The sequence below is a fragment of the Sus scrofa genome, chromosome 9, assembly GCF_054392235.1.
Source record: "Sus scrofa isolate SSC_HxYL_T2T_F1_AM1 chromosome 9, Sscrofa_HxYL_maternal_Yorkshire_Landrace_v2.0, whole genome shotgun sequence".
NCBI classification, from domain to species: Eukaryota; Metazoa; Chordata; class Mammalia; order Artiodactyla; family Suidae; genus Sus; species Sus scrofa.
In genome coordinates this window covers 17,752,541-17,765,615 of record NC_139391.1, presented here as the reverse complement: position 1 = coordinate 17,765,615, position 13,075 = coordinate 17,752,541, and the positions used below count along the sequence as shown (strand labels likewise).

The window sequence follows — 13,075 nt, the reverse complement described above, 5'->3', positions numbered from 1 at the left end:
TCAGCCACTAGGGCTTTATCTTTAGAACACTAAACTTTAAAAATATTTAGGATTCAGAATTCGTTGTTGTCTATTATTGAAAGCCAGGGTCGAGTCATTTCCATTATTTAGTCCCACTCCACAACAACTAATAGATATTCAGTAAATTGAATTTAAATTTAATTTTGTGGAACTCTTTCTTATAATAAAGAATTTGAAACACACTCTAAAGTAGATCATCTCATATTTATATTCTTTTAGTCATTCTTGGTTTTATAAAAGTTATGAATGAACTGAATTGGAAATCAAATTGTTTTCTGAAATATATTGTAGACCTCTGTTAAAATTGCTCATGATGAATTTCTTTGTAATTAAAAGAACCATTTATAGTTTGAATTAATATGTTCACAGTTATCTTGTGGATAAATTGAGCCTTTCACCCTACGGGATTTTCCTAAAAGCAAGACACTTTTGTACAAAAATGTTAGAGCAAGTTCAGATCAAGAATATTGAAACTTTAAAAGCTACTTCTTTTTACAGGCTAATTGTTAATAAGTATCTTAAAACCTATTTATCTTTATTTTTATTGGAGTGACATGGCAAAAAAAAATTTCCTGAGGCAAAGTAGTATATCTTAATACTTTTATTTCCTTGATTTTTTAGATCCATGTATTTTTCCTTGACTGTTTCTAAAACAGATTTAGTCTGAGAATGTTCTCTACCTCCGTTTCTAACTCTAATCTCCTGAGAAGCTGATTTAAATATACTGTGTATGCTAGAGTTAATGAAGTTTGGTGTGTGTTTTAAATTAAAGCTACAAGGCAAAATTGAGGTATGATCCCAAGCCCCCAGGGATTTAAAATAAAAAAAAAAAAAACACTTAGTAAAACTAAACATGTTTTTTACGCAATTCATCCGCAGACACTTGATTCTCTGTTCTGTCAGGCTGAGGGTAACAGGAGATTCACCCCAACCCCCGTAACATTGGTAATTCCACGCACTTTGGGGGTTTTTTAACCTCCCTTTTCTAAATGAAGCCTTTTATTTTGAAATAATTATAGATTCACATGCAGTTGTAAGAAATAATAAGGGAAATCTTATGAGCTCTTACTCAGTTTTCCCCAGTGGTAACATTTTATGAATCTGTAGCACGTTATCACAAGGGAGGATATTGACATTGACATAATCCATCAAATCTGTTCTTACTTTCCGGGTTTGACTTATCATTTGTGGGTGTGGGTGTGGTTCTGTGTCATTTTATCGTATGTGCAACTACCTGTATGTGTGACCACAGTCAAGACAGAACATTTCCATCCCCACAAGGATCTTGTAGCACATTTATAAAAACACCCACCTAAGGCACATAAAACGATGCTCAGTATCGCTAATTATTTGAGAAATGCAAATCAAAACTACAGTGAGTTATCACCTCACACTGGTCAGAATGGCCATGATCGAAAAGTCTATACATAATAAATGCTGGAAAAGGTGTGGATAAAAGGGAACCCTCCTACACTGTTGGTAGGAATTTAAGTTGGTACAATCACTATGGAGAACAGTATGGAGCTTCCTTTGAAAACTAAAAATAGAACTACCATATGATCTCGCAAACCCATTCTTGAGCATGTATCTAAAAAACCGTAATTTGAAAAGATGCATGCACCCCAGTGTTCACTGCAGCAGTATTTACGATAGCCAAGATATGGAAGCAACATAAATATTCATCAACAGATGATGAATAAAGATGTGGTATGTGTATATATATACCCCCCCCAATAATATAATATTACTCAGCCATGAGAAAGAATGAAATAATGCCATTTGCAGCAACATGGATAGGCCTAGAGATTATCATACTAGGTGAAGTAAGCCAGACAAAGACAAATACTATATGATATCGCTTCTATGTGGAATCTTAAAAAAAAAAAAATGATACAGATGAACTTATATACAACATAGAAATAGACCCATAGGCATAGAAAACAAATATATGGTTACCAAAGGGGGAAGGAAGGGTGGGCTAAATTAGGAGTCTGGGATTAACATATGCACAGTATTATATATAAAATAGATAACCCACAAGGACCTACTGTATAGCACAGGAAACTAACTATACTCAAAATTTTTGTAAGGAAAAAGTCTGAAAAATATCAGGTATATACATAGGTATAACTGAATGACTTTGCTGTATGCCTGAAATTAATACAACATTGTAAATGAACTATACTTTAATAATTTAAGTAAAAATATACATATATAAAATATAAAAACACTCACTTTCTCCCTCATGGACTTTTTCTCATACTAGGGATTTGATGGCGGTATGGATTTACCTCTTGGGAAGTAACTGATTTTTTCTTTCCCTCTTGTGACTGCCTGCAAATAAATAGTACCAAAGTGAACCCTCTGTATTCCACCATCTTGCATTGTGCGTCTCCCTGAAGCTTGGCAAAGGAACCAACCACAGGGATGAAGGGCGGCCTTGAGCATGCATGCAGCATTTCTAACTTGCTGAAGGCACAGAACCAAATTTGCCACCTTTATTTCCATTCCCAGATTACGCTCGATTTGAGGCCAAAATCCATGACCTACGAGAGCAGATGATGAACCACAGCATGAGCTCCGGGTCCGGGTCCCTGCGAACCAATCAGAAACGCTCCCTCTATGTCAGGTAGGACACGGCGTATTTCTTAACTGTGATCGGCTTGCGGAGACAAAGGCAACACCCAAGAGTGTGTTTCTACTGACCCATGCTTGTCAATACACCACTGTAAGACTTTAGGTTTAACCACTTTGAAGAAATGTGTTGGGGGACGGGGGCTATTCTAAGAAATGTTATTAAATGACGTTAATTAAATTAAATTGTCAAAGGCCCCTGCTTTTAACAAGTTCTGTGGCTATGTTGTGATCTAGGATAAAGTTCTCAACACAGGTTGCAGTAAAAATAATGAGAAGAAATATTTTCAATTCTGATACATCTTAAATTGAATATGTGGGCCAAAGCCCTGGACATTTACTTATCATCAGTATGGGAAGAAAACATTGCCGCATTGCTTCCTGGCCTGCTTGATAGGTATCGCATTAACTTTGGTGTGTTGTGGGAAGTCAGAGGTACTCTCTCAATGAGTTAAGTGGTTTTTTTTTTCTTTAAAGTTTTGGTGGAATGACTTTTGTCTGTGGCATCTCATTACCAGTTGTATCTCAAACCACAAAAATTACTTGTTCCTTGTCTGACAAAAGTCATTAATTTACCAGAAAAAAAGATGGTTGATTGAACTTGCAATGCCTTCTGGTCTTTCATTCCCATAGTTAATTCTTGAACTCTTGAATAAGATCCATCATCACTGAACTATAACGTGCGCCTCTTCTTAGCATACCCTTCCTATGTTTCTTCCAAAATGTACTTCATCAGTGCTGACTATACTTTTTAAAAAATAGAAAACTATACATTTATAAACTGTAAAAACTCCTTAAGTTTGAAATAGCCAGTTCTTTCTTAAAAATAATTGATCATATTTCTTTGAGGATCTTATATTCCATTAAGGAATTATTTCCTCTTATTTCATAAAATCTAGGAAGCCCTTCCTGATTCCAATTGGAAACTATTCCTCATTCCACTACCATTCAATTAAAACAGAAATGATGACTTACAAAACTGTAATAATATAGTTTACTATTCAGAGTTTAATATTAAGAGCCAAAAGAGGGAGAGCAATGCCCAATTAATGGTTAAAATGAATCCAGGTACCAGGTACAGTCATCCTCACTCTCTTCCCTCCCCCCAGGATCATATTCTCTTTATCTGAAATGTCACTGTCTCTTCTTGACACAAGGTGCATGTTATAGATATTAATGTATGTACTTGAACTGACTTGTCCTGTAGGTTCTGCTTTGGCTGTAAAGATATCTTTTGTGTGTATTAGGTAGGCACAGCAGGGCCGAGAAGGGAGCAGGGATTCCAGAAGGCGGCAAGGTTCTCGAGGGCCTTGACTTGCTGCCCTCTCTGACAAGCATAGAGTCCCTTCTTATTCCAGAGAGTTCCACTACTTCAGAAGCCCTGAGATTTTAAATTCAAAAGAAGTCAGAATATCACTGTCCCAAATTTGTTCAACTGCATTTTGGAAGTATCTCTTGATTCATTTCCATGTAATCTGTGAAAGTAACTATTGAGAACCCCCATAGAACATGTCTCATAGTGATAACACAAATATGATGGAAAGTAGCTGTTTCTGCTCTTCCTCCTGTGTTATACTGCTGGTCTTTGTGATGCAAAATATTTTCTAATCTTAAAATGTTTTAGTCTTGGATAGCAAATTTGGAAAAGCCAATTACATTAATAGAATAGAGATAAATCAGCTAATGAAAATGAAATGGTTAAAAGAATATAACTGGAAGGATAACTGTCCATATTGTTGGTGTCTTGTTAAAAGAATGCATAAAAATGTTAATGCACTAGAAGTTTGCTGACAATATTCGGGCAGTACCTTAGTTCTTTTAATTAAGTTACGGGAGATTAGGAAAATTAAATGAAGTGATATGATGATATTTTGTAAACCTAATATACTCACTTGAAATAGTAGTGTAAACCAGAATCAGACCTTTATTCTCTAAAGTGGTAAATAAAACTCTAACATACAAAAGAGATGAAGATTTAATGTAATAAAGAATGTTATTAACATTCCAATAGTTGGAGGTTGTATTGAAAGGGGGAGCCTCTTTTAAATGAGGCTCAAAAATAGCTGACACTTCATGGGAATTTTACCAAATTATTCCTGTAAAAGATACCCAAAGTATCTAAATGACCTCAGCATCTAAATGACTCTTTGAGGCATAGAATTGGAAGACATAATGGACAATGAATAGAGCAAATTCAGAGGGAAGAACTTACAAAATCCCCTGGACTTGTCCTTATGTAATGTGACAAATTAATTTAAAATAATTAACTAAAGCTATAGAATGAATTGAAATAGCAAGGCCTAAATGAAATCCTTATTAAAAGTGACTGGGTATGTTTGTCCCTTTGTCATATGAGTTTTTTTTAAACACCAATTTCGACTAAGATTTTCATAGAGATGTTTGTTTCATCTAGTTTGCTTGAATAGAACTAGTGCCAGTTGATTGTGCTTATTTAGAAAGTCAACTAGTTGCTCTCTCAAATTAGTGGCAGAGTTTCTCTGATTGTGTAAATATCAGATGATGAACATGTCTTTAATCTGAGAATGACCTTCTAGAACATTACTCTCTTTATTCTGATCGGTTTCATGTAATTCTACAACTGGAACTTTCGCTATAATCAGGCCCACTATTTATTTTATAGAAGAGGAAGCTGAGGCCCCAGGAGTGAAGGGATTTCCTGCGACCCCACAGCCATTTGGTGACAGAGTCAGATCTCTTAGCCCCCACTCCCATACATCACCCCACCTGCCTCAGGTTCAGCTTGTGTGTATCAGTTGTTGAATGCAGTTTGGCTATGGATCGCCAAGTGCTTCTCTCAGCCCTCTTGGATTAAGGAACAGATTAGCTGAGAGGAGAAACTCAAACATAAACCTCTTTGGGGTTTTTACACAGGATAAACTGCACTCTAGTTGATTTCATATGGTATTTCTTTAGTACTATTCATGAGTTTCCGTGAAACCAAAACCTAAACCAGAAAGCAAGCAGCTTCTTTGTTCAGTAATAAACAGTTTAGCTGACTTAGTAAAATATTTGTCGACACCACAAAACCACCCTTCCTCTTGGAGTTACCTCCTCTTCTCTACACACATGCACATGCGCACGTGCACACACTTGTTCCCCACCCTACTCCTGCCCTGACCCATGACAGAGAGGATGCATCTTAGAATCGTTCAGAAGCTGGCCTCATCCCCTACTAGAAATGATCCCCCTGGGTGACAGCGATCTGTTTGTCTGACAGAATTGAAGGGGGAAGGTGGGGACTAGCCCAGCTGAGCCAGGTGGTATGGTAAACCTGAGCCAACCCTCTCTGTTTTCCAATCTGCTTGTAATTATTTTCTTTCTTTTAATCTTTTGTGTAAGGTGCTTGAAGTGCTTTGGTAGTGCTGTGCACATGGAGTTGATTGTCACTAATGATAATACTGCACATGTTCTATGCCAATGATTTGGAAATATTTGATTTACTGGGCTATGTGTATTGTGTATTTCCTGCATTGTGAAACATATATAGTTGTAGAACCTTTAAAGTAAATAAAGTGTTAAAAATTTGAATAAAATATTTTTCAAAATGCTCCACAAGTATATTATCAATTCTTTAGCCATAGATGCACTTGGGCTCCTGAACCCCTGGAGTAAGGGTTTTGTACTTCTTTGAGGTCTCCTTGCCTCTAAAATATGCTCTTCTCTTATCTTCTTATCAATTGGTAAAAGCATCCCTGTAGCAGAACAAGGCTTTTCCTGCTACTAATAGGGATGCACCTTTATATCCAAAAGCTACTAAGAAAGGTCAGAGAGAGAGGGGATTAAATTCACACAAAAGTGCAGATGGCTAAGGAGAGATCCTTTCTTTTGATAAAAGAAAGCAAGAGCACCCAGGACTGAAAGAACGGAGAGAGGAAGAAAGGAAAGCAGGTAAGTCTACCAAAGGGGAATAAAAAAAAGGTCACTGGAAAGAATACAAAAGAGAAGCTTGGCCCATGTTCATTTGTTAATAAAAGGTATCGATTTTGAGAGTTCAAGTGAATAACCTTTCTGTCCTGAGTTTAGGTTTAAAAGTCAGTTACTCTGATTTATTTATGCAGTCATCAAGCATTTTTAGAAGCTATGTTCTATGTCAGGACCTATAATGGACTCTGAGGACCCAATGGTAAAAGTCATATTTCCTGTCCCCAAGAAACTTACATCTAGTGGGAGAGTCAGATGAGGTGAAGACAAGCACAATGCCGCATAATGTGAAAAGTTCACTCTAGAAAGTCCGGGAGGCTTTACTGCTGCGTAATGCAAGGGCATTTGAATTGATTTTTGAAGATTTTGTATGAGTTAGCCCAGAGGCCTTCAAGTCCTTTTACTCAAAGTAAGAAATTCATTATTCATCATGACCCAGTAAATACATACACACATAAAGATGAAAGAAAAATTTCACTGAAGTCCACCAACACATTTTTATGTGCAGTAAAATTTTGCTCTTTACCTTTCTATTTGTCCTCTTAAAATAAAATTAGTCATACCTGATTAACGTCATCAACTTGACGTAATAACTTACTAATGGGTCTTGATCCACAGCTTGCCAATGGAATAAACAAGAAGGAGCATTCCAGGCCAATGGCATAGGGCGCAGATAGGCAGGGGAACGCATCTTCAGTCCATCACAGTGAGCATGTCTGAGATCCCCAGGCGCATGGTGGTCTAGCCAGCGTGGAAGGCAGTTCTCCCTGACACAGATGAGGAAGGAGAAGGGGAGGGAAGCATTTGTCAAGCACCTTCTGTGGGTCACCCGTAATGTTTCTCTTCTGCATACATGTCCCCATATGAATCTCACAGCCCTTCTAACAGTCAGGGGTTATTTCCTACACTTTTCAGGTAAAGAAAGTGAGACTCAGAAAAGCTAAACACTTGCCCTCAAGATCACAGAGCTGGGCTGGACGCGAGCTAGACATTCAGGTCCTGTGTGTGAGGCAGTAGAGAACAGTGCTTATTTAAGGGCACCCTTGCTGGGTTTCGCCAGATAGATAAACATTTGAAACTTGGTTTTGCCACTTCCTGCTGGACAAGTCAGTCTCTCTGGCCGTAGCCTCTTCGTGAAATTGAGATGATAATAGGATGCCATAAAGTGGTCTTGAGGATTATTAAATAAACTAGTACATTTAAATACCTGGCACATGGGAATCAGTTGATGTCGGTGGTTTGTATCATTTATGAGAAAGACAACCTATCCCCTGCAGGACAGAGAGACTGTAGAATTATTTATGAATGAGACTCTGTTCTCAGCAGTGGACGCGCCTCCCTGTCCCTTGGCTTTACTTTAGCAAGGGAAGGAGGACAGACTTCCTGGAGACCTTTTATATTTTCACCTCTCGAGATCCCATGAAAGCCAAAGGGGAAGGTCAGGATTCCATGGCTTCAGCATGCCCAGCTCTGTCACTTCATCAGGCATTTCTCGTCCCCCAGTAGGGTCTGCCCAGAGGCAGAATCTGGAAGAAATTCACTTGGAGACACAGCTAAGAAGAAAGGGCCACTTTGCTTCCAGTTCTTCACAGGCGTCATCATGTCCCTCTCCACCCAATTCCTTCCACTGCCCCTCTGCATTCTTCACCCACTCTAAGCCCTCTGCTCAGTTTTCTGTTCTGGAGTTGAACGACTGTCCCACCACCACCTCCACCCACACCACCCCTCATCTCCTTTAGTAACCATAAGTTTGTTTTCTGTATTTTGTAAATAAGTTCATTTATATCTTTTTTTTTTTTTTTTTTGGATTCCACATATAAGTAACATCGTATGGTACTTGTATTTCTCTGACTTATTTAGTATGTTAATCTCCAGGTCCATCTATGTGGCTGCAAGTGGCATTCTTTCATTCTTTTTTATGGCTGAGCAGTGTTCCATTGTTTGTATGTACCGCATCTTTATTCTTCTGTTGATGGACATTTAGGTTCCGTTCATGTCTTGGCTTTGTGAATAGTGCTGCTCTCAGCATTGGAGGTGCATGTATCTTTTTGAATTAGAGTTTTCATCTTTTCTGTATATATACTCAGGACTTACTTCTTTTCATAACAGTTCTAAATCCACATGTTAAAATAGTAGTTCAGACTTTCTACTTTTTGTGACAGTTTTTGCTTCAAAGCCTGTATAATATGACAGAGGCTCAGGTCTGCCTCTCGCGGCTTTGTTTAACATAAGATTTTTGTAGATTGATTCATCAGGGCATTGAATCTTTCATTCAACGAACAAGATTTCACATACTTACCTCCAGTGCACCAATCTGGGGTAGTTGTTAAGGATTCCAAGATGAGTGAGAATGCAGACCTCCTTCTCGCAAGATTCTCATTGTCCATATATGTAAGCAGCTCAAATAGTCTGCGGATCATTATTATGACTGTCCTTGTATGATACCAGATGTGTTACATGCCTTGCAATTATTAACCTATTTTCATCTTTACACCATGCCTATAAAGGCTTCCTCCAGTGATCCCCACCCAGAAGGCCACTGGTATTTAAAACTCATCTATTAAAATAATAATTACTCTGGTCTTTATTAAGGCTTCATGGTAAAGCTCCTTGAAATGGAAATACCATTCGATACTGGACCTGCAAATCCCAGTTAATGTCTTAGTTGTATTATATCCTTAGTGCCTAATGCCACAGTGCTTGGCATGAAGAAGTGCCCTTGTTAAAAATTTATTTAATGAGTTAATTCCTAGACTCTTTCCTATACAGATGTGAAAGGAAAAAAATAGCATGTAAGCCAAGATCTTCGAGCAGTCAATCCTATGGAGGTCGAGTACCAGAGTGCATGGAGTCTGGTCGTGTGCTGAGATCACAGGCACTCCCTCCTGGGCCTGGGGTTTCCAGGACACGTCTGGCTCTGCAGCGCCCTTCAGGCTGCTTTATGTTCCTGCTGACCTCTGTGACCCTCTTTCAGCTGGGGTCTAATTCTATAATAGATTTAGACCATGACACACAGCCTATACCCTCCCGGTGAGAGGACCTGGGGTCGGGGCAGGGTTCAGAGGGAACCTCAGCCTGTCTCATTCTCAGCACCCTTTCCCTTTCCAGGGACATAGGGCTGGAAGTTACACTGCGTATATGTGGTCTCTTATGGCTTTCCACTCAAGCAACATATATATCAATATATGCTGACCTTTTCTTGGTAGATATAGCTTTTTTGAAAAAAAAAAAAAACAACAAACAATTTTCTTAAAAAGAAAGTGACAAAAAATTTTTTTTCACCAAATCTTTCTTCAAGGTTAGGGGCTTTATTTATGAAAAAGTAGTTAATAGTTATTTGTAACCTATGTGAAGCAGCAGCCCACCTTAAAACAGTCCTTTCTGGCTAAGGGTTAGAACAGTGGGTACTAGTATAATTAAAATTAGTTTCTCTTAATCGAACTTACTAGATGATAGAATTCAGCTCTTGTTACATGTTACCACGTAGTGTACTGATACTGTACTCATAATCATTGAAAAGTAGACTCTGTCATGCAAAAACAGAATCTCTCCCAGGATTCCTCATCCTGTTGGGTTTTTATTCTAGAGGAAACATGTTCTCACCAGATTGATTTTGGTGGGAGGGGCAAGCTACATCATCATGTAAGTAAGAGAGTCTGGTCTTTTTTCCTTTCTTCTTAAGCAGTAGCATATCCTTCCACTCTACCTCCCATTCCCCTGTCCTGCTGGTTAGTAACTAGGGTACAAAGGAAGAATGTGGAATGGAACTGGTCCCTGGACTTTGCTCCAGGGCACGCCTTCTTCCAATTTCCCTTGGCTGTGGATTTCTCACAGTCATTTAAGGCAAAGCTGTGAAATCTGGGGACCTCATTACAAGTCAGATTTTTGTCTTCTTCCCTTCCAACCTTGGACCCAGCACGCTCTCAGTAGCCACCCCCAGAGGACACGATATAGTTAGCTGCATGCATCCCCTTCCCAGGGCTGGGCATAGGGCTGGCCAACAGTGGCATTTAACTGCCTCTCCTTCGTTCACTCACATATTCTTATTTGGCAAAATTATCATTTATTCTTTCAGAAACATGAGGTATTGTAACACCTTGGATTCAGTTTCCTATCTCTCTTAAAACCTAACTGGGGGAAACATGACCAGATACCTGAAACAGTTTAACATGATGAGGCAGAAAGTCTGGAGAAGGTCTAGGCTTGGGAAACCACAAAGATCTGGAGAGGGCGTGGCAAAGTCAGAATGGGCAGCCAGAGCCACACCGAGGGACCAGGGCTCATGCACCAGTGCTCTGCTCATGACTTCATTTAAACCTTACAACACTGCTATGGCACCGATGTCATTATTATCCCCAATTCTACAGAGAAGGACCCTGGTAGAAGGCCAAAGAGGTTTAAAAATAACCTACACGTGCTGCTGTGTTGGCCAAGCCATATTCTCCACCCAGGTGTGCCTGTCACTGAAGCCCATGGTCCTTGTACTGTGTTACAGTGGGGAGGAGGTTAATCCTGTAGGGACAGAGGTTACATTCATATTGATAGATGTCCTCTTTGGTTTATACTTCATACTGACTTCCTCCAGGTAGACCTAGCTTCTGGTCCAGACTTCACAGTTGATCAGTTAACCAAAACTTGAGTTTCCCATTTATAAAATGGACAGAATTCATAGTTCATAGGCTTGTTGTTAGGATTTAAGTCACACTAAGTGTGTGAAAGAGCCTGCCAGATGGTCCCTGTTAGGTAGAAGGGAGGTCCCTTTACCCCTTCCAGTGCTCAGAGCCTGCCTCCTAAGCTGGTGTCTCCTTTAAAGCAGAATAGACTTTCTCTTCATTTATACTGATTCTCATTAGCATTATGCACACTCTTTCAGGCATTTGCATTTTTAATTGCATCCTTAATTGTGGAACAAAAGGCTTTGTCTTCAGGCAGCTAATTTTATGCCGAAAATAGAAAGAAGGAGGAGTCATTGGGGATCTGGAGGAGGTTCTCCTTCCCCTGAAATCATAGGCTGGCCCTGATTTTAAAGGGTTTTTAATTTCTAGATTTCTATAGGGAGAGAGAAAACATACCATGGAGAACCCTTACATTGACCATCACATTTTTTATCCCAAGATCTAGAATCCAGATAGCATTTTCTTTTTTACCATACCCATGGCTTACAGAAGTTCCCAGGCCCAGGATCTAACCTAAGACACTACAGTGACAGTTCTGGGTCCTTAACTCTCCACATCACCACAAGGAAACTCCCCAGATGCCTTTTTATTAATGGTGGACCCTCATTCATTCGCTCACTCACTCATTCATCCAGAAAACTTTTTCAGAGCCCTAACCACCCACCTGACACTGTACTGTGCCCTGGGGATAAAAAGATTAATAGGGTGTCATTTCTTCCTTTAAGGCACCAAGAGTCACTCTGCCAGTCTGTTTTCTGCTCCTTTCCCCCACCCCATGATAATCATATTTCCAGAAATTCGATGTCTCCGGAGGAGGTACGTAGCCTCTTAGCTCAAAATTACTACTTCCAGGAACAATCCAAACCAAATAACTCTAGCTAGAAAATAGGGCAAAACAATAAAAGGCACTGCACAGATGACCACAGGAGAGAAGAAGTGAAATAAAGGCCTAGAAAAATTAAGGAGGAATTCCTGTTCTGGGTTAAGAACCTGACATAATCTCCATGAGGATGCTAGTTCAATCCCTGCCCTCGCTCCGTGGGTTAAGAATCCTGGGTGGCCGCAAGCTGTGTCTTAGGTCACTGATGCGGCTCAGATCTGGCGTGGCTATGGCTATGGCATAGGCCAGCAGCTACAGCTCTGATTCAACCCCTAGCCTGGGAACTTCCATATACCACAGGTGCAGCCCTAAGAAGAATTTTTTTTTAATAAAAAAAAATATATATATATTGAGAGACTCTTCACCCTAAACCATGAGATTAGGTTGTGAGCACAGAAATAGCCTCAAGGCATTGATCTTTTTATCTCAGCATTTAACCAGTGCCAGATGCATTACAGGAATTCTTTAAATACTTAATTGAATGAACTTTTTGAGTAGCAATTGAACATGGTTAAACAGAACAAAATATTAGGAGAATCACCATCGACTCATAGATGCTGGGTTGAGTTAATTAAGCACATGCTCCTTTGTGTTCCTCTGCACAGAAGCTCTCTTCTCACCTTACACCTGCTCCACTTCCCACCTCCTGACTCACCTGTCCCCCCACTGGATGGTGAGCCCCTCACCTCTTGAATGGAGATTTGCCCGGGGACAGTCTGTATCTGCACCGTCTAGCATCCAATAACCGTTGAATCAATCATGTTAATGAATTATGGATGTTACTACACTGGAGAACATATAACTTTTAATTAAAATTTTATTTAATTGCCTCACGGCTTGCAAGTGGTTCCCTGCCTAGCAGAGCTCCTTGTCTCTTCTTGATCAGAGTGTAAGCTGTCCTATTCAGTAGTGATAATTGTCT

General features: G+C 39.4%; 1 protein-coding gene across 50 annotated transcripts in view; it reads left to right on the top strand.

Moving 5' to 3' along the window:
- The window catches only part of DLG2 (discs large MAGUK scaffold protein 2), a 1,974,117-nt gene that overhangs the window by 1,810,044 nt on the left and 150,998 nt on the right, over window positions 1–13,075 (top strand). For all 50 annotated transcript variants that reach the window (XR_014814818.1, XR_014814817.1, XR_014814819.1 and 47 more), the window contains one exon: window positions 2,536–2,650. Coding sequence is in view for 44 of the 50 variants with exons in the window: in XM_084975536.1 (XP_084831662.1) it covers window positions 2,536–2,650 (115 nt within the window). In the remaining 6 variants the exon portion in view is untranslated. The remainder of the gene's footprint in view (window positions 1–2,535; window positions 2,651–13,075) is intronic.